The following is a 22,884-nucleotide window of genomic DNA, read 5'->3' as shown; positions in this document are numbered from 1 at the left end:
CTCTAACTCAACAACGCACCACAATACCAATCATCCACATCACAATATAGAATGCTTACAAGTAATGAAAAAAATTAAAATAATCATACAAAAGTAATCCAATAATATTCATTTGCAATTTCTAAAGATAATATATACTCTCAATATCAATTTACACCACATTATAACACCATACAAGCCACATACTTGCTCCAACTCAACAACCTACCACAATACAAATTATCAACAAAATAATATAGAAAACTTACAATATAAAATTCTTACAAGTATTAAAAAAAATTAATTGATTAAACAAGTTTTACTCAACATTTATTATATACCTTTGTTGAAATACTAAGCTTTAACAGGCAATTTGATTCAAGTTGTGCTAAGATGGGTATTCAAAAACTGCAAAAATACAAAACCCAAACCCATAATACAAATCAAATTTGGGGCAACATGTGAAAAACAAAAAAGGTTAAAAGATCATTGAATATAGAAACTAACATTATACCGTTTAATACCCACAAAGATTATCCACAAAGATCAATAATGGTTGTTTCTCAACCAAGTTTAATTTGCAACATCATACCATTCAAAACCCATTTTAGATTACCCACAAAAATTTAAAAACAATAAAGTAGCTTTTCCATTTTTAGCAAATTAAAAAAAAAAAAATCTTGAAATTGAGAAAATAAAATACATAAAAACCATCGGAGCTTGGAGAAGGAAAAAAAGAAGAAGAAGTAACCAGAAAAATTAAGAAAACTAAGGGGGGGAGGGGAAGGAGGGAGAGAGAAAATATCATCAAAGCTTCAAAGGTGAGGCAACTAAGAGAGACGAGGAGATTGGGGATGATCACGTTGGCTGTTGAGGGAGGCAGTGGCGGCGACGGAGTGGAGAGAGAGAAGGGATCGAGTGAAGTGAGGGTGTAGACACTCAATTTTGCACCTATGATTTAATCAAAGAAGATGACTGGAGTGGCCATCTACGTACCCCAAAAAATCATGATTGCATTATATATATTAATTCATTCATTGCATATCATAAAATGATCTTAAGATTCTAACAGTCACAACGGTATGTTCGGTTTCTAAATCGGACCGTCGGATTGAAAAATATCACAAGATCAAGTTTTCATGGTCTGCATGCATTGTGTGGGGTGAAGTCAATTACGTGTGATTAATTGAAATTAATTTTGATTAGTTAATGGTTATAATTAATTAAAATAAATTTATGTGATTGGTGGGGTATTTTTCTTAAAGTGAGATTTGTTGCATAGGATTAAAACAAATAAGTTGATAATATTTAAAGACTTTGGATATAGGCTTTTGAGATAATTATATTCAAAAAAATTATTTTAAAAGTCATAATTATCACTTTGGAATGAGGTTCATCATGAAAATAACTCTAAAATTCGTCCAAATATAGTTGTGGAGTTGGAAAACACTTCAAAAACGTGCTAATCAAGTAGCAGATTTCAGATTCACGTTCTAAGGCACTTTTGGCATAGTAGAACTCGAAATTAGGACTAGGATATTTCTGAAAAAGTTGTAGAGAATCAAATTTTCCTTCAGCTGTCAAAATTTCAGCTTAATCCGAGTTTTGAGTAAAGAGATACGTTCAAAATACTGAAACTAGTTCAGATCTGAAAAATCAGCTTACTCTTATCCAAATCTCTTTTTTTTTAGGATTTTCCTCCTACGTTTTTTGCTTATTTTTTAAGCTGGTTGGACTTAATTTTTAAGCAAACCTAGCTTATTTTCTAAGCAACTGAAACTTCTATAAATAGAGGATGCCTCCCAACATTCAGGGACCCCTTTTGACACACTTTTACGCTCTTAGAGAGACAATTTCCCACACTCTTAAATTTCTCATATTTCTCACTCTCCCTTTTCTTGGTGTTCTCTCTTAAACTAGGGTTTTTAGGTTTCAAAGATAATTGCATAAATTTCTTTGAACCCTAAAACATCCTCTCAAGAAGAAGAAGTGCTCCATGCAAGAGGTTGTTTCCGATTACCCTTTTCTTTTCTTTATGCTTCTCTTGTAGTGATGATGCATGTTTGTATGTTTTTCTTAGTTTAGTTGTTTCAAGTATCCATAACATGAATTATTTGTTAAAGCATGTTCTTAATTCTCTTATTATTGTTGTGATCTTTTCCTTAGTTTCAAAATCTGCATGTTATTACTTCTTTTTCTTAAATTAAAAACGGATCTACATTTTCATTAGATGTAGATCTAAATTTTTTTAAATAAAAACAGATCTACATCTTCCTTAGATGTAGATCCGATTTTTTTAAAAATAAAAACGGATCTACATCTTCATTAGATGTAGATCTAAATTTTTTTAAATAAAAACGGATCTGCATCTTCATTAGATGAAGATCTAAATTTTTCAAATAAAAAATGAATCTGCATCTTCATTAGATGCAAATCTGAATTATTCTAAATTAAAAATGGATCTGTATTTTCCTTAGATGTAGATCTGAATTTTTCTCAAAATAAAAATGGATATGTATCTTCCTTAGATGCAGATCTGAATTTTTCTTAAATCAAAAACTGATTTGTATCTTCCTTAAATACATATCTGACTTTTTTAACATAGCAGATTTTGAAATAAAGAAAAAGATCATGAATTGTTGTGTTTGTTTTATTTAATACATGTAGCATAAATTTATTTCATGAATGACTCTTTAAAAAAAAAAAAAAAAAAACTCTTTTTCATATTTTATTTACACATATAAAAATAGATCTAATTTTTAAATACACATTTTTTTTATTATTATGACAAAACAGATCTGATCTTTTACAAAACTAAAACCATTTTTTTTTCTAATTTTCCAAAAACAGATCTGGGTACTTTTTTTCAAATAAAAAGATTTTGTTTTATTTAATAAACACAAATACGATCCTTTACAAAACTAAAGTCATTTTTTTAAGTTCATAAAAACATATCTGATTTTTTTTTTTAAACGAATTGAATTTTTTTTTTTTATCGCAACTATTAGGTTCTAAGGTCTTAGGATTTTATGTATTTAGAACTCTAATTTGTAATGTTGGCAAACCATGATCAAAACATTGTATTTAGTCTTATTTAGACTTGCTCAAAGTTGGTTTCATATTGTAAAGTTGGAATCGAGTGGCTGCAGAAGTACTTGGGACTCTCGGCCTGGCTCGATCGATCGAAGAATAGACTCGATCGATCGAAAATCGCACAGGTTGAATTTTCTGCAAAATTTCCAACTCAGCCCTACTTCATTAAACGTTTAGGGTTTTATGTTTTTACCCTAGGTATATAAATAAAACCCTAGCCACGTTTTTGAAGGTTGTCCATATTGTATTGTTGCTCATACATTGCTGTTTTGTGTGAATCTCGTGTGAGATCTTTGAGGAGCTTTCCTTTACACAAAACTTAGGGTTTTCATGGTGGAGATTATTTCAACATCTTGAAGATCGTTACTGTTGCAACCATTGGAACTTAAAAGAAAAGCAAGCGGGGAGCTTGTAGCTGATTGAGGAATTCAAGAAAGAAGTAGTCCGTGGATTCGGAGCCTGCGCGTGGTCGTGTCAGGAAGTTCTACTGGTGGGTAGCATTAGGAAGTCGAGCGGGGAGCTTGTAGTCCTTTTGTACGAACTTCAATTCTTTCATAGTGAATTCAGGTTAGCCTTGAGGATCGGTGGGTCAAATCCTCCCCAGGTTTTTACCGTGTGGTTTCCTGGGTGATCATATCTTGTGTTATTTATTTTCCGCTGCTTTATATCTTGATATGATTGTTTGGATTGTTTTAACCTAGAATTGCTTAATTTGACTAAGTAACAACTTGGCTAATTAATCTAGGCTACGCAATCTGTGTGTTTAAGGGGTCTAAATTTCCATCAAGTGGTATCAGAGCGGGTAGCTCTTCTTGTTGTAGATCTTTTGATCTAAGAGCTGATCCTTGACCCCTGTTGTCATGGATAATTTGAAGTGTCTTTCTGATCATATTTCTGCTCATGCTTCTGCTGATTTTATTGATGCCTGTGATGTTTTGAATAAAAAGGACACTATTGTTTCTGTTGATTTTTTTGATGCTTTTGAAACTCTTCGTAAGGAATTATCTAAATCTTTGAAAATTTCTAAGAAATTCAAGGAAGAGTTAAAATTGGCTAATCTTGAAAAAGAGGATTTGATTGTGAGATTAGATGAGTCTAATAAAAAGAATGAATTTTTGAGAAATCAAATTTCCTCTCAAGATGAGAAGATGAAAAGTTTGGAACAAAAGTTAGCTGAGGCTGAAGCTAAATTGGAAAATTTGTCTAATACCAAACTTGTTGATGATAACAGAAGTGTTTCTGTTTCTCTTAAGCCTAAAACTGAGAAAGTTTATATCCCTCCTTTTAAGAGGAATAATAAAGAGAAGGCTTATTTTGCTAGGTTAGACAAAGGTAAAAGTTCTGATGTAGACGCTGAAGTTTCTAAACCTAAGTCTAATCCTACTGTTAGAGAGCATAATAAATCTGTTTTTGTGCCTACTTGTCACCTTTGTGGTGTTGTTGGTCATATTAGACCAAATTGTTCTTTGTTGAGGCAAAAACCAAAATCTGAGAATAGATTTGCTATTAGGAATACTGATGTTCCTAAATTTGTTCCTGTTTGTCACTTTTGTGGTGTCTCCGGTCACATTCGTCCTAATTGTCATAAATTAAAATTTAAGCATTCTATGTTTCAATTTAGGATATGTGATGATATTTCTCCTGCCATAGGTTCAAATAAATTATTTCATATGCTTTTGAAAAATTTGAGCTTGTTGGTTTGTGAAAGGAATTTGCAGGATTTCAGTCTCTCTCAAAAGATTGGTGTAATTCCTCAAATGCACTCTACTTCTCATGGATTTTCACCTACAAAGCCGAATACTCGTGCTAAATGGGTGAGAAAAGATTCTCCAAGGTGAGTGTTGCTAACTTGTCCTTGATTTAATTCTTTCAATTATTTGTGGACATGTTTTGTTTTTTGTTTTTGGTTGTTTTGTTTTTTAGGTTGTTTTTTTTAATAAAAAAAAAAACCAAAAACATTGAAAAATTTCAAAAAGACAAAAATATTTTATTTTGTGTCTAGTTTTTCTTTTTGAGGATTACATGAATTGTTATATCTCTCTTGATTTAGAACATGCCTGACATTGTGGAGAAACTTGAATAGTTTGTGCTAAGCTATTTTTGATTTTGAATGAGTATGTACTAGTTTGTACATGTACTCAAGGGTTAATTAAGAAATTGATATTTCTTGTTTGTGTACCCTTTATAGCTTAGTTTTGCACTGTCATGCATTGCATTTGCATTGTTCATTTAGCATAATATGTGCTTTTTTGTTTTTGGTTATAAAGTTTGTTAAAACCAAAAAGATTTTTGTGTTTTGTATTATATATCTTGGATTTATAATCAAGGATTGGCCATATTATCTTTACATAACATGTTTATGTACCTTGTTTAGCTTTGATAAGCTTATTTATTGCACTTTACTAGTTGAAGTTTTGTAGTGCATGTTGTGTGGGAAAGATGTTTATGGTGTTTATCACTTTGTCTTAATCTTGAAGTCACATGTTATTTGACTGTCGGACTTGATCCTTTTGAGAAAGGCATAAATAACCATCTCACCACTGTTCACTAGCCAATCATGAACACCTTAGTGCATATCATAAGATTCTGTGCTCGAGAAAGTGTAGCACATGCACAAAAAGAACATAAGGTGTAGCCTCAAATTAAATTAAAACTGGTGTGTACTATTAGGCTTGATGCCAATTCACTTAATTCAAACCGGTGTGTACTATTAGGCTGAATGCCATCTCATACAAATAAGAGGCAAAAATGCAAGAAACTTACATGATTGCAAGCTTTTGTTCTAGGAGATGTGGGAGTTATAGGATGTAACTCTTTAGGTGATAGTCTCTTTTAAATTCTATGTGATGAATTGTGTAGACTTTGTGATTGATTGCTATTCACATATCACCTCACATGTATCTCAAGTTTTTGCTAGTATCACACACGACACAAGTTACTCTTTGTTAAACACTGTACATGCTAGTGTGTGTTTTTGGTCTGACCAACCAAGTTTGAAAATATCTTGAGATTTATGCACAACATATTTGTTGCTTGAGAAAATTCAATGGGAGTTTGATTGAAATTTGTTTTAAGAAAATTGGGTTCAAAATTTTGGGTTTTTGAAAAAGCATTCCATCTCATACTCATGCATTTTGCTTTCTTTGGTTAATGCTTTGAGGAGTTGTTTTTCAAAATTAGGTTTGTGTCTTTCAAAACTGTGATTTTTCTCAAAATTTAGTGAGTCTCTGCCCAATTCGATCGATCCAGTGTGTTTTTCGATCAATCGAAAAAGTGCTTTAATTTGTTTAAAAATGACTGTTTCATTCGATCGATCGAATGTATTTTTCGATCAATCGAAAGTCGCGAATCAGGTTTTTAAAAAGGGTTTGTTCTTGATCCGAATTGGGGCTTTTGTGAAATTGAGTTGAATTTGATGAAATTGGCTTGTTGTATTGATGAAATTAAGCATTATACTCTGTGAGTTGTGTTATGTGATGCTCAATTCATCAATTTGTTTAAAAATTCAACAAGTGATTTTCAAATTTTTGGGTTTTTGTTAGAAACTCTATGCTCAAACCAATTTTGTCAATTTAATCTCAATTGAACTTAATCGCTCACTGCATTAGTACATGCATCATGGCATTGTAATTGTTTCATGCATCATATAGAATTTTATTCTATTGATTTTTGTGCTAACTTGCAGTCTCCCTTGGTTTGTGTTTAGGATTCACATGCATTGCATTGATTTCTGTATCCATTTTGCAGTTTTGCAGTCATATCTCTCATTGTTTTCATACATAGCATGCATACACTTTGCTAAATTGGGTACTCAACTTGATCTAAAAATTGATTGATTAATTTTTGACTTACGTACTTTCTAGTATATGCTATTTTTATGTATGAATTGTAGAAAATATTTTTCTTAAGAGATATGATAGATAATCAATGTGCAAATATTTTCTCTACTCATGCAACTGTTTATGGGTCACATAGTGCCATGTTTGCATTCTATTGAAAGAGAGAATATTTTTCTTCATGTGTATCCTCACCTTAGTTTTTAACTATTGGTTTGTGAGTTTTTCACTTTGGTCCTGCTGGTGAGGATGTACCTGATCCTGTTGGTGATGCTGCTGCTGCTGCTGATTTCCCCCCCCCCCTTTATTTTTCCCCAAAACTGTTTTTCCCACAACTTGTTTTGTTTTTCCTATTTTTATAGGGGGAGAAAAGTTTTTTTTACCTGTGTTATTCATAGGGGGAGCTGTCTCTATTTTCTATAGAGTTGAATTGTTTTGTGTTCCCCTTGATTCTCTATTTTCTCTTATCCTTTATTGCGTATGTTGACTGTTTACTCTTTGTACGAGTTGTCTTTGTCAATACGTGACAAAAAGGGGGAGAAATTATTGATTTATGGGAATCATGTTTGTCCTGTTTAGGGGGAGTTGAAATTATTTTTAAAAGGGAAGAAAATAAAAACTTTTTGTTGTATCTAACTTAGGGGGAGAGTTAGTTTACTTATGTTTTTATTTCTGTTTCTTGTTCACTGCTCATTGATTTATATTTATGAGTTCTTCATGATATATGTCTTTGTTTTGTGTTTTGTGAAGTCAAGAATTTAATTTTGGTTTACTTGTATTTTTTCCACACATGCGTTTATGCGTTTGTTGAGTGTTTCAGGAAATATACAGGTTGATTCAATTGAGCTGCTGTCTACACTTGCAACTGATGGATAGTAGTTAAGATTGGATTTGTTGTTATGAGCATTATTTTTGTAATGGGCTTTTACTTTGTAAACTTTGAGCTTTTAGTTTGTGTTTTGTCACGGATTGCCAAAGGGGGAGATTGTTAGGTTCTAAAGATTTAGGAATTTATGTATTTAGAACTCTAATTTGTATTGTTGGCAAACCATGATCAAAACAGGTTGTTTAGTCTTGTTTAGGCTTGCTCAAAGTATGTTTATTTGTAAAACTGGAATCGAGTGAGTGCAGATTTATTGGACTAAATCTGTAAGGCTCGATCGATCGAAAATTAGACTCGATCGATCGAACCACGTACAGATTTATTTTTCTGCAGAGTTCCAGTTCAGCCCAAACTCTATTTAAACGTCTTGGGGTTCAAGTAAAACACTTCTATATATAAGGAAAACCCTAGAACGTTTTTGGGACTTCTGAGAGAGAGATTAGAGTGCCTCTTGTGCCTCCTTTTATTTTTAGGGTTTTGTACCCAAACCTCTCTAAGTCTTTGTTGCTCATATTTGCGGTTTATGTGAATCTCTTGTGAGATCCTTGAGGAGCTTTCCTTCACATAAACTTAGGGTTTTTAAGGTAGAGATTATTTCAACATCTTGATGATCAACAAGGTTGCTACCATTGGAGATTAAAAGAAAAGCAAGCGGGGAGCTTGTAGCTGATTGAAGAATTCAAGAAAGAAGTAGTCCGTGGATTCGGAGCCTGCGCGTGGTCGTGTCAGGAAGTTCTACTGGTGGGTAGCATTAGGAAGTCGAGCGGGGAGCTTGTAGTCCTTTTGTACGAACTTCAATTCTTTCATAGTGAATTCAGGTTAGCCTTGAGGATCGGTGGGTCAAATCCTCCCCAGGTTTTTACCGTGTGGTTTCCTGGGTGATCATATCTTCTGTTATTTATTTTCCGATACATGATATCTATGATATGATTGGATTGGATTGTTTTAACCTAGAATTGCTTAATTTGACTAAGTAACAGCTTGGCTAATTAATCTAGGCTACGCAATCTGTGTGTTTAAGGGGTCTAAATTTCCATCAGCAACAATAGATCTGAATTTTTTTTTACAAAGAAGAGGATACATTCATAAATAAATTTGTGTAATTTAGTTTATGTCATATGTGCAACATATCATTCATCTTATACATAAAAAGGGTATATTGGTCACAAGAGTCTAGAAAACCAGACTTTGTCTGAGTGGAATGGGTGCCTAACACCTTTCCATTCAAATATGTACTTTTTATTTCAATCAATGATAGAGGAACAATTCAGTCATTTATTTTTTTATTTTTTTCTTATTTTATTGTATTAAAAAAATAAGCGACGACTTCACACCATTTATCCAAAAAGAAAGGTGCCCTAAAAAGTACTCCAAAAATCTCCCTCTTTTTTTTTTGAGAGGCACCTTTTGGCGATTTCTCACAGAGAGAGAGAGAGAGAGAGAGAGAGAGTAAGGCGGGATTGTGAGGGGATCGAAGATCAGTGAAGGTAGGAAGGAGGTGGTGGTGTTGTCGGTGGGTATAGGTAGAAATATTGGCAATGGTGGCAGATGTGAGAGAGAGTGAAGGGCAAAAGAGTAAGGGGAAGAGAGAGCGTGTGTGTGAGGCAGTCGGATTGAGAAGGGAGGAGATCAGAGCTTAGTTGTACTAAAGGGTGGCTAGGGGCAATATCGACGGTGGTTGGGGGAATATCGACGGCATATGGGAGAGAGAGTGAAAGATGAGAAAGTGAGGGGGAGAGAGAGTGAAGGGGGGAGAGAGTGAAAGTAGGTCTTGGCTGAAAAATAAGAGTGACCAAACCCTTAAGTTTAAGTGTTTTGTTTTAGCAACAACTTATTTCATTGCTATTAGTGACCTTTAGAGACGAAATTGGTTTCATTGCCTATATAGTTCCCAGCAATTAAGTGATTTTTTTAGTGATGACTTATAGTGTTTAAGGAATAGAAGGATATATTCATTGCAAAATCATAGTTGGTGAAGAGTAATAATTGAAAATATGATCTAAGTGTTAATCTGTAGGCATTGCTTTGTATGCAACAAAGGTTGGCCATTAACTTCCAAGTAGGTCTCTCCATATATAATTTGATGTAGGTTGCCCACGGCTCGTAGCTTTGCCACTATGGCCCTTACATGGCTTGACAAGTTTGAGTTTAATAAGGTGTCAAAGGGCCATTTCAGTACCGCAATCTTGGGTTAGACCTAATTGGGTTGGTTTGGATTTGTGGAACTTTTCTGTGGGCATAAGCACTTTGGGCATACAAGAATTTTTATCCCAAAAGCTAAAACTTTACCTCCTACCATGGTACCAATCATACTTGCTACGAGTTTTGTAGTTTAACTGACCCTTACTATTTTTAATTGAAATATCAAAGATTAAAATCCCTCTTTCTATGTTGTAACTTTCAAATTTATAAATACAAAAATAATACCAATCAAACCAAGGAGGTTGATCTTAATAAGGGAAAATGGCCATGGCCTTTGTAATTCTTTGAACGTAGTATATATATATATATATATAAAATCAAAGATGTTTGACTCTTGGGTGAACTCAATATTTTGGTACATAAGATTTTGAGACCTATTTTTTAATTGAATTTAAATTTTATTCTAAAATTAAACCTTAAATTAGAATTTTCCCACATCGTATTTTCATGAAATGATAGAATAAATAGTTTTATATACAAATATGGTCATAATGAATATTGTGGCGGGCAAAAAGCGAGAGAACAACCTTAACTCTTAGATGATGAGTTTGCTAGTTGCTATCACAATTAATTTTTTTAGAGATGGGAAGTCAAGTCCATTTTAGAATATCCAATACAAAGATCAAGGAGGCTTATGTCATAGAATTAAGAGAGAAATGGTATTTATTTCTTTGATGTTCAGTTTGAAAGTTGATTAAAAGAAAACACAAGTGTTGATCCTCGGGTTTGTTCTGAGGAAGATGTTACAAAACAAATGAAGTCTCTTTCTTTCTTTTTTTTACACTATATTTCTTGTCCCCCTCCCCAAATGTTCTATCTTACTTTATATGTCTAGCTTAAATGCATCTGGATTCTACACTTGGAGGGTTGGGATCACACTCCTAGAATTCTTGTCCCATCTATAACATACCAACAAGCTTTACACCTAAATCTTAGTTGTGCCACCATTGATCATGGTCACTTCCTCATTAATGCAGCCAGAGAAGTAGTTGTCTTGTATTTAATGCGAAGGGGATGACTTCTATACCCTTCTCTCTTCATCCTTCTCGCATTCCGTGCCAATTTCGGTTTCCTTTCCTTTTTGGTGGTTTAGCTATATGCCCTTTATACAACTAGTGCTTGTCCCTCCGAAGTCCGAAGTAAGGCCTCAGAATCTTCACCAAGTAAGTTACCCCAATTTTCCTTCAATTCATGAGATCACCGCCCTAGATCATTTCTCGGATTTTATCTCCTCGGTCATAACTTTAACTGCCTGTTTACCTATTTTTGGATCCTTGTCCCCCCACCAATATCAAAAATAATTTTGGTAATTATATATATTTAATAATCTCATTTAAAAACACAATTATAAAAAATAACTATTATAATTATTAAAAGAAAAAAACATCATTTTTTTTATAGATAAAAACATATTTTATTAAGCTTTCCCATGCATTGCACTATTTGCTGACTAGTTACTTATGATTACTAATCTTAACTTTGCCAATCAATCGTAACTTGTCTACTATGATGTTATTTTTGGTATTGGGATATTAGGCATGTGCATTTTGAGATAACACACATGCTAGGGACACATCCTATTTGGATTTGATTCTCTCCATTTAACTCAATTTAAGGGCCATGATTTAAGGTGAAGTAAATCTAGGGTCTAAATTGTGCCAGTTCATATAAAAACTAATAAGAGTAATGCTACAGATACAAACTATTTTACAACATTTTTACAAACTGCTGATATGGCTTTAGTATTTTCTAAATAGTTATTATAAGTAAAAATGTGATGTTAGTGATGGGCCCATATTAGAACTAGTAAGAATTTGCCACATCAGCAATTTGTAAAAATGTTGTAAAATAGTTTGTGTCTGTAGCATTACTCAACTAATAACTCTAGTTCCATTTAAAATCTAGGGTTTATTAATGATTTTCATAATTATATATTTAATTATTTCTATCCAAAAACACAATCATAATAAATAACAATTATTAACCATCATAATTTTTAAATTCAAATTTAATATTTCATATACAAACACAATAAGAAAACATGTCTAGTAATGATTGTAATGATTATATACAAATTATTTTAAAAAAAAATCATTTTTTAGATAAAAACATTGTTTATTAAATTTTCCTGTGCATTGCATGGGTTGTTGAGTAGTTACATATAATTACTAATCTTAGCTTTGCCAATTGGCTATAGATTGTCTACTATGATGTTATTTTTGATATTATGGTCATCAAGTGTCTACGTTTTTAAGGATGTTTGCATTTAACATATGATGTGTGCGTATAGAATATACCGAGAGTGTGAAACATATAAAACATTTTCCCTTTTACCCAAAAGAATAAATCAACCGGTTTTGATATCACACTCATGCTAAAGACACTTCCTATTTGGATTTAGATTCTTTCCATTCCAAAGTGAAATGGACACTGTCAATTTAAGGGCCATATAAAAGTTTTGTGCAAATTCATATAAAAGTTTTTTTTTTTTTTTTTTATAGAATCAATTCATATAAAAGTTGACAAATCTAATTCCATTTAATATCTAGGATCTATTAATGATTCTCATAATTATATATTTACTAGTTCCATTTAAAAACAAAATTATAATATGTAACAATTTCACTACAACAAAATGTATTTTTGGCGACAAAATTTTTCGTCACCAAAAGTCCTATTTTTCATCGCCTATGATTTTTGACGACAAAATATGTTTTTTGGCGATGAAATCATACCCCATCATCAAAAGTCCTGGTGATGAAAAATTTCTTTGTCAAAAGGTCAGACTATTTTTCTCAATAAAACTTTTGGTGATGAAACCATTTCGTTGCCTAATGTTTTCCTCGCTAAATACATTATTCAGAGATGAGACTATTTTGTCGCCAAATGTATTATTTCATGCCAAAAGGTCTTCTTCTTTTTTTTTTTAACTTTTGGGGACGAAACCATTTCATCGCCTAATGTTTTCCTTGCTAAATACATTATTCAGAGACAAAACTATTTTGTTGCCAAATGTATTATTTCATTTTACTTTATTAAATTATATTTGGCAACAAAAAATTTCGTCGCCAAAACCCTTTTTTTTTTTTTTTTTTTAATTTGGCTATATATGGCGACAAAATATTTCATCACCGAAACCAAATTCTTTCATTTATTTTTTAGTTCTGCTATATTTGGTGACAAAATATCTTGTCCAAAACCATTTTTTTTAATTTTTTGTTTTAAATTTTGTCATATTTAGCGACGAAATATTTTGTCACCAAAACCAATTTTTTTAATTTATTATTAGTAACAAAATATTTCGTCACCAAATGTTATTATTCCATTGTTAGTGACAAAAATTTCGTGAACATTTTTATTATTTTAAGCCTAATTTTATATTTTCATTTATAACTATTACAATTATTAAATTCATATTTAATATTAATAAATATCATAATTATATACAAAATAAAAGAAAAATATAATTTTTTGAGATAAAAACATATTTTATTTGTAATTACATATAAATACCGATCTTAGTTTTGCCAATTGGTTGTAGCTTGCCTACTATATATAATGTTATTTTTGGTATCTAGGACATCAAATGTCTACATTTTTCTAAGGATATCCACATTTAACACATAATGTGTATAAAATATACAGGAGTGTCAAGCATAGTTTTAAAAACTGGATCGGAGGCAAAATCATATATATTTGCCTCCAGTTCTCAGTTTAACCTGGTTTTTGACCGATTGTTGGGTTTTTTTGAGACTGAACTAGTGGCCAATTCCCAGTTCAACCGGTCGGGCCAGTCAATATGGTCAGGTTTTTTAAACCATGGTGTCAAGTGTGAAACAATCAAAATATATTCTCTTTTACCAAAAAGATTAAATCACTCAATAAAAAAATTATTAAATAAAAAAATTATTAAAAAAAAAAAAAAAACCTTTCAGAACTTCAAATATTTGAGGAGTGTCAAACAAGTAAATTTTTATTCAACTTACAAATTTAGTATTTTATTTGATAAGAATTTTAAAAAGTCAAGGGACCTTGTCCCCCTAGAGGATCAAAATTGAACGAAATTGAAAATTAACCATAAAAACTCAACTATGTAGTTAATAGTCACTAATTTCAAACTATATTTTTTACTAACATTTCGAGTCTAAAAGACTCGATTTAGAAACTATAAATCGAGTTTTTTGACACTTTTTTCACGTAACGTCCACATAAAAATCGAATTTCAAAAAATCGAATTTCAAAGACTCAATTTATAAGCCCATATATAATATCACCCCAACACAGCAAAGAAACAAATCAGAAATCAGAGCAAAAAAAAATCCCAGGCGGCGCGCGAGCCTGGGTTGCGAGGCCTGGCCGAGCGAGCCTGGGTCGCGCCGCCTGGGCTTGCGCGAGCCAGGCCGCGCGGCCTCTTTCTCTCTCTCTCTGATCTGGTCTTTCTCTTTCTCTCTGATCAGGTCTTTCTCTTTCTCTCTGATCTGATCTCTCTCTGATCTGATCTTTCTCTCCCTCTCTGATCTGATCCGGTGAGGTGTCTTTCTCTTTCTCTCTGATCTGATCTCTCCCTGATCTGGTCTTTCTCTCCCTCTCTGATCTGATCTGGTGAGGTGAGGCGCGTCTGAGACTTGAAAGTTTTTGTAATTTTTTTGGTTTAGAAATCGAGTCTTTCGAGACTCAATTTTCAACGTAAAAAAAAATATCACATCAACCCATGAAAATTGAGTCTTAAAAATTCGATTTATAGGTCTAAAATCGATTTTCTTATGCTCGAGATGCTATTATATTATATACTTTTTGAACCAGATTAACTAACTATAAAGTTTGATATTTATGCTTAGTTACCCAGATTCCCCATCAAAATTCAGTGTTTACTGTTTAAAATACGTTTTTTCACTTTTGATGAATCTTGATTTCAAATGCGATTTTTAGTCGGAGGCGTAAATGACCCTCGCTTTTAAAGTAACAAAAAATTAGAGGCGTAATTGACCATCGTTTTTAGCCGTAATTTATATATATATATATATAATAAAAATAAAAAAGCAAAGAAAAGAAAAAAACACGTCGGCCTGTGCGTATGATTTATTTGACTGCCAATTCATTATTCACGATGGCTGAGTGAGGACAAATCTTTGACCTCTTTTGGCTCTATAAATAAAGCCAATTCTCTTGCCCAGAAAATCATCCTTACCATTTTCAATTCTGCCTACTTGATTAGGCCTAAGAAAGAGAGAGAGAGAAAATGGGTTCCCTAGCTTTTACAGAGAAACCCCATGCAGTTTGTGTCCCCTACCCAGCTCAAGGCCACATAAACCCCATGCTAAAACTAGCAAAAATCCTTCACTACAAAGGCTTTCATATCACCTTTGTAAACACAGAGTACAACCATAAGCGCCTGTTAAAATCCAGAGGTCCCGACTCTCTCAATGCGCTTCCCTCCTTTTGGTTCAAAACCATTCCTGATGGTCTTCCTGATCAGTCTGATATTGATGCCACCCAAGACGTACCATCCCTATGTGCCTCCACACAAAAAAATTGCTTAGCTCCTTTCAGAAACCTTCTTTTGAAACTGAATGACACCTCTTCATCCCATGTCCCTCCAGTCACTTGCATTGTTTCTGATGGTGTCATGAGCTTCACTCTAGACGCAGCAGCTGAACTGGGCATCCCTGATGTTCTTTTCTGGACAACCAGTGCATGTGGGTTCATGGGCTATGCTCAATATCGCCGTCTCATTGAGAAGGGTCTAACACCACTCAAAGGTATTAATCAAATTTAAAACGTCTTATATTAGTGAGACGCTCTGTTTATAAAACTGGGACCATAAGTCATCCCAAAAGGTCACCTAGGATCGATATTCAATATTGTACAACATGACCATCATCTCTATTTCATCCATTAAAATTATATATTTTTAATCTATTTTTCTGTAAAATTTTAAATAACATGAAAGTTTGTACATTTTTAGATTTATAAAATTTAACACAAACCATATAATTGATCTGTTTCTAGATATGGTAGTACCAATATATTTTCTTGTATGAATTTTAATCGTAATTTTGATATTGATTATGCAATTTCTATGTGCAGATGAGAGTTATCTGACAAATGGGCATTTAGATACAATCATAGATTGGATTCCAGGCATGAAAGGCATCCGTTTGAGGGATCTTCCGAGCTTCATTGCAACCACGGACCTAGATGATGTAATGCTAAATTTTCCAATGGTTGAAGCCGAGAGAGCTCAAAGAGCTTCTGCTGTTATCTTAAATACTTTTGATGCTTTAGAGCATGAAGTATTAGAAGGACTTTCAACCATGTATCCTTCTATTTGCTCCATTGGTCCCCTACATCTTCTCGTAAATCAGATCCCTCATGATAATTATAAATTGATTGGATCAAGCCTTTGGAAAGAAGAAGAAAGTTGTATCGAATGGCTAGACAAAAGAGAACCAAACTCTGTTGTTTACGTGAATTTTGGAAGCATCACTGTCATGACCAGCAATCAATTAATTGAGTTTGCTTGGGGACTAGCAAATAGCAAGCAATCATTCTTGTGGATCGTAAGGCCTGATCTTGTAAGAGGTGACTCGGCTGTTCTTCCTCCTGAGTTTTTAGAGGAGACCAAAGAAAGGGGTCTCTTAGCAAATTGGTGTTCTCAAGAAGAAGTTCTAAGTCATCCATCTATTGGTGGGTTCTTAACTCATAGTGGATGGAATTCCACACTTGAAAGCGTGTGTGGAGGAGTGCCAATGATCTCTTGGCCTTTCTTTGCTGAGCAACAAACCAATTGTCGTTATACTTGCATTGAATGGGGCATAGGCATGGAGATAGAGAGCGATGCAAAGAGAGATAAAATAGAGAGCCTTGTTAGAGAGCTGATGGTGGGAGAGAAGGGCCAAAAGTTGAAGAATAAAGCTACTGAGTGGAAGAAATTGGCAGAGGAGACCATTAGCCCTACTGGGTCATCTTTCGTGAATTTGAACAAAATAATTAATCAAGTGCTTCTAGCGTCGGCTACTAATTGAAGGGGGTGTTTACATTTGATATGCTTATCGAAGCTTGTTATTGTAAGATAGTATTGTGATCCCTGTTCTTTTCTTTTGTTTTTTGTTTTTTCTTTTGCTAAGATCCAGTTCCTTCCGTATGTTTTGCAACTACTAGCCCATCTTGGGAGATTGTTCTTGACATCTTGTCCCTTCACTATATCCTTTTACTGTTTTTTTTTTTTTTTTGGGGTGCAAATCTGTAGACTTATCGTTTTTTCTTTGTTTAAGTCAAGATATGATATTCATTAATGACTTGTCTTTTGTTCTTTGTTTTAGTCAAGATATGATGTTCATGAATGACTTGTCTTTTTCAAGACGTGATGTTTGTGGAAGCAATACATGAACCGATTTTTAGAATTAGAAAATCTAATAAGTTTTATAACAAAATATTTTAAAAATAAAGTAAAACTACTACTTCATCAATGCTGACAAAATACAAATAAAATAATGTAAAATTATTGTCTCTTAATACAATTTAAAATAATTATTTCCAAATTTTTTAATCTAATTAATAATCCATAATATATCTTATATGAAATATGCAATATATTTTTTTAAAATATACAAAATCAAATAGTTATCAAAAAATCACAGTTTTTTAATGCATCACTTTTCTTTTTTGGTGAGGTCTAGTTTTGACAATATTTATTATTAAAAATGCTCATCATATTGTTAAAGTAGAAAACTAGAAATAAGAATAGTAATTATAAGTACAATTATTCTATAAACAAACAAGTTCTTAGGTTGTTGATTTTCTTAATCCTTACTAACCATTTAGTATAATTAAAAAACAAAAATCATGAAAAAAAAATGTGTGAGAATTTACTATCATTGATGTATTCTTAATCAAAAGTCTTTAGTCTTTTATTTCTCTATTAGTGCATAATCTCGTACATATGCACAAACACATTTAAAAAGAATCACAATTACTTACATATATGAGTTCAAATTATACTTGATAGGAGAATTATAACTTACACATTTTTTAAGCCATGAATTTCTAAAATATAAAATAAATTCTCATATATATATCTATATAATTTAAAATCTAATTGAATTTGAACTCTTTAATTTTTTTACCTAATAATTCACTTGTAACAAAAATTAAAAAATTAGAATTGACTCATGGGAAAATTGAACTTCAATTGAAATTCAATTTAAAATCTAATTGAATTTAAACTTTTTTTATTTTTGCACTTAATAATTCATTTTACACAATTTTAAAAAATAGATAAACATGTGCAAAATTGGACTCTATTTTATAATCTAATTGAATCTTCTCTAAACTTTGACTTTAACTTTTCCTCCAAAAAAAAAAAAACTTTGACTTTAACTATATATATATATATATATATATATATTTGCCTTTAATTTTCTAATAATTAAAATGGATATTTTTTAATATATACTAAAGAATGGGAAAAAAAATAGAAATTCTTTTATTTAGAGGAGGATCTGGATCATATGTCCATCAAATTTTTAACTTATTTGGATTAATTTACTTTTTAATTAGGATGACAAATATTAAATATTTGTTATTAAAAGACATTTTAATTTCGACAAAAAAGTAAGTTTTGTTTTATTAGCGTTGGGGCAGGTGGACCGTGGCCCCTTGGTCTCTGCCACAAGTTGTCATTTTGACGGTGGACATAAGGTCAAATATCTGACTGAATTAATAAACTGCCAATTACCAAATTATTTATTCAATGTAAGTCATACCTACAAAATAGGCGTGCTGGACGTAACGAACAATGGAGGGTACCTCCAAAATGATATATTTATTTTATTTTTATAATTATTAAGCGATGAACATGAACTCATGACTCATTCACTTTCTGCAATCAAAGTATGACCTTAATTATCAAACAGGACAAGAAACAGTGGCGACTCCAGGAATTTTGTTCAGGGTGTTCCTATTCCACTTTGAAAAATTTCAGGTGATTTCAGTCTATTTCGGGTGTTTCAAGACAAGGACGGACCCAGGATTTCAAGTTAGGAGGGGCCGGAGATAAGCGCAAAAATGAAAAAAAAATTTCAAATGCGCATCCATATATTATTAACAAACTATCAACCAATACAAATACACAAAATCATTGTTTCTTAATATATTAATGCAAACATCTATCAATAAAAAACAAAAGACACAAAACACTATTGTTTCTTAATACATTTTCTATGAAAATGAAACTCGACACTATGAACTTATTATGCACTACCAACAAGTACTTTTCCTAACTTTACCATTTTTATTCCTTGAAAGTTGAATCAGTGTTCCTCTTTCTATTACTTGTCTCTATTATTACCCTTTCAGGTTGTTTCAGAGTTCTTAATATATATATATATATATAATAATTGTTACTTTTATATAAATAATGAATTTAATTTAATTTTTTTTAAAATCTTAAATAAGGTGGGATTTATAAATTAAAAAAAAAATTATTTATAATCTTATATTCTTATTCACATTTTATATAAGATTTTTAACTCACTATTTACTTATGGCAATCTTGTAAATAAAGAAGAATAGAGGATTATTTTTTAAGTAGGAAGTTTCCTAGAAATTTCCTTAATCTCTTCCTTGCTTAGCATGTGATTTACTTTTTCCATTAGATCTCTTTTTTCTATTTTCACAACCAAATTTCTTCCTCACAGTCTCTCACCAAGGAAGCAATGCCAAGATCTTAAATTAATTCTTTACTCAAATATTCTTTCATACTTTTAGTGGAGAGTGAGTAGACCTCGACCACGGGTCGAGTACCCAGTAAGCTGACAAACCTGACCACTTTATAATCATCACATTTGGGATCAAATCCAAACTCGAAAGCAGAGTGTGTATCGCAGGTAAGATTGGAAGAAGGAAGTTGGAGAAATTTTCTCACACAAGGGTTCCACAGAAATAATTGGGCTAAATCATCGGAAAGGCAGAGCAGGCCGTTACAAGTACCGACCACAGTGTATGGAATATGGAAAGGGTAATCAAAGCTGGTGTGTTGGGTGAAATCAGGGTCATCATCATTTGACCGTGAATCTGAGCCAGGGATGGGTCTCACGTGGTGACAGTGGCAGCGCTGGTGTGGCCGTTTCCCGTTTAGGTATGCGATGCCGACTACGATGGATTTCTCTCATGTGTAGCGGCTTGAGCGGCGGCGTGACTGGGTATGCGATGGGTCTCTCTCTTTTCTTTTCTTTTTTCCTTCGTTTTCGCTTGTTGCTTTGCTCCGTTTGGTTTCTTTTCTTTGCTCCTTTTGGTTTCTTTTGTTGGGTTTTGTTTTTGTTTTTTTGTTTTCCTTTTTTACATTTTTTTTTATAGTTACATGGGCTCAGGGCTCTTGATTGGGCTAGCCGGCTAGGATAGGGGGGCCTAAAGGGGACCCAAGTCCTTTTTTTTCTTTTTTTTTAGAATACGTTTGGGTTGGGCCTGTTGGGGATTTGTTTAGGATTGAGTTTGAGCTTTTCTTTGGATTTGTTCTTTTACAATTATTATTATTTATTTTTTTTTTTTTCAAATTCTCTGTTACAATTTTTTTTTTTTTTAAGATTTTAGTTCAAAATTTGTTTGGCATAAAAATTTTGAGGGTGTTCCTTTTTTTTTTAGGGTGTTCCTATTTTTTTTTTTAAGGGTAAATAAATAAAAATATTTAAATTATTATATATATAAAAAAAAAATCAATTCAGGGTGTTCCTGGGAACACCCTGAACATTGAGTAGCGTCGCCACTGACAAGAAAAGGCGAGACCTTTTATTATACACAGCTGTGTTCTCAAAAGATGTAATATGGCAGCACTGATGAAAGGCCATAATAAGTAATAACTGATAGGGTCAAATCTAGTTAAGTATTAGTTGTTTTTGTACATTTTTGGTGCGATAGTCATTTTATAAATATACGTGTTCGTAGGGTGTGAGGTGTGGGAGAGGTAAGAGTCGAGGTTCAAGTCTCCAGGAAGAAACTTCACATACATATATACTTAGATTGGGCTAAAGTCCTTCTAAAAAAAAAAAAATTGGACTAAAGTAGAAATTATATCTTACATATAAAAAAATTTAAAAAATAAAAAAAAATAAAAAAAAAACTAAGGTTGGGCTGGAAGACCCACCAACTTGTGATGAATAGTGTTTTATACTTATATTCTTGTATATAAGTGATAAACTTTCCTATTTACACTAATAGAATTCATATAGTGATTTTTTTTTTAAAAAAAAATTAAAAACAAAAATCCTTCCTATATGAGGGTGTGCACTAGTGCATTTTTTTGTTTTTATTTGATAATTGGATGACTATAATAAAATCTAAATATGGTTTCATTAAAAACATTAAAAGGAGTTAATCAGTGAGGTTACAAGATTTTTAGCGTGTTATTATTTTTAAGGGATAAGTTTAAAGATACCCTAAGACATTATGATATATTTTTAGGAATTTTTTAATGAAATAAAAAAGTGATTAATTTTTTAACAATTATTTAAATTTTTTATAAAAATGATATCAAAACTTTCATAAAATAATTTATTAATAAATGTTGACACCGTTAACAAAAACATTTTTATTATTATTATAGAACTGCAAAAAATATTTGTTTTATTATTATTCGGCAATTAAACGATGCTTCTCTAGACAATGAAAGATTAGCTAAGTCAATAAGAAGTCATTATCATTCTAAAAAAAAAAAGTCATTATCATTACATGCCGCTACTCTACCCAATAAGTAGAGTAAAGTTTTGTTTTAGAATCCTGTAATATTTAGTAACTTATTACATGTTTATAAAAGATATATTTTTTTGGTAATTTTTATGTTAAATGTATGACAAAAAGTTATAATTTTTTTTTTCAAATAATCTAAGGTATTTTTGAAAAAGGTAAAAGTTAGGTTATTTGCTAAAAAAAACTTAGTCAAAAAGAAAAAAGTATTTAAGAAAGTGCCAAACCAACGGTGAGTCTTACCCCAATCAAGTTAAGAATCTACATTATTACATGTATTAAAAAACTTACCGGATCGTGTGAATGAGAAGTCGAAGAACTAAATCTCATATACTATTTCATCTTCTGGTTTCTTTATTCTTACAAATTTAGTATTATACTTCATGAGAATTTTAAAAAGTCAGGGACCCTTGTCCCCCTAGAGGACCCAGATTCAGCGTTTGCTGTTTATTACTATACATAATATTTTTTGTATTCACTTTTTTTCTGAATATCTAAAAAGGTTGCTTGAATGTGAATGAAACAATATGGTTGATTTCAAATATCGATTTTCAGTTTCAGTCAGAGGCGTAAATGACCATCGCTTTTAGCCGTAAGTAAAAAAAAATAATAATAATAATAAAAAAGGGCATGTCGGCATGCGCGTATGATTTATTTGACTTCCATGCAAAGCTTGTACACATATTCAAACAAGCATAGAAATGGAAGTACAACAGAACACTAACAGAGAAGACACTCAGGCACTATTTAATATATTCAGATTGGACAATTTCCTGCACAGCCATAGGAAGAACTCCTATCCACACCTGCGAGTCTTCGTTTCTTCTTGCCAGATGAGCTAACTCATGAGCACTTCTGTTGTAATCCCGTTTCACATGATTGACTTTCCAGCTAGTAAAAGAGTTCAGCAAGGCAAAGATGCCTTGAAACAGATGGTCAATACTGCCTTCAATGAATGTCCCATTAATACTACTAACAACTAATAAAGCATCCGATTCAACAATAATCTAGGATAGCTTCATACTTCGGGCAAGCAAAATTCCAGATTCCACAGCAAGAGCTTCCACCTCCAAAACTGAAAACTGACCTTGCAGGAATTTACCACAAGCCGCAATAACTGCACCACACGAATCACGAATAATATCACCAAAA

General features: G+C 32.2%; 1 protein-coding gene across 1 annotated transcript; it reads left to right on the top strand.

Moving 5' to 3' along the window:
• The first annotated feature begins 15,172 nt into the window (after nucleotides 1-15,172).
• On the top strand, nucleotides 15,173-17,178 carry LOC112020914 (7-deoxyloganetin glucosyltransferase). Its single transcript, XM_024053486.2, has 2 exons — nucleotides 15,173-15,752; nucleotides 16,081-17,178. The coding sequence occupies exons 1-2, from the start codon at nucleotides 15,233-15,235 to the stop codon at nucleotides 17,016-17,018; spliced, it is 1,458 nt and encodes a 485-aa protein (XP_023909254.1). The 5' UTR covers nucleotides 15,173-15,232; the 3' UTR covers nucleotides 17,019-17,178.
• Nucleotides 17,179-22,884: the final 5,706 nt, after the last annotated feature.

The sequence above is a fragment of the Quercus suber genome, unplaced genomic scaffold, assembly GCF_002906115.3.
Source record: "Quercus suber isolate HL8 unplaced genomic scaffold, Cork oak 2.0 scaffold_25, whole genome shotgun sequence".
Taxonomy (NCBI): domain Eukaryota; kingdom Viridiplantae; phylum Streptophyta; class Magnoliopsida; order Fagales; family Fagaceae; genus Quercus; species Quercus suber.
This window is presented reverse-complemented; position numbering and strand designations above follow the sequence as displayed.

Excerpts from the sequence above, each read along its gene's own strand:
- LOC112020914 (XM_024053486.2), top strand. The coding sequence starts at position 15,233 with ATGGGTTCCCTAGCTTTTACAGAGAAACCCCATGCAGTTTGTGTCCCC. Across the intron at positions 15,753-16,080 it reads GGGTCTAACACCACTCAAAG|ATGAGAGTTATCTGACAAAT; the intron begins GTATTAATCAAA and ends TTCTATGTGCAG.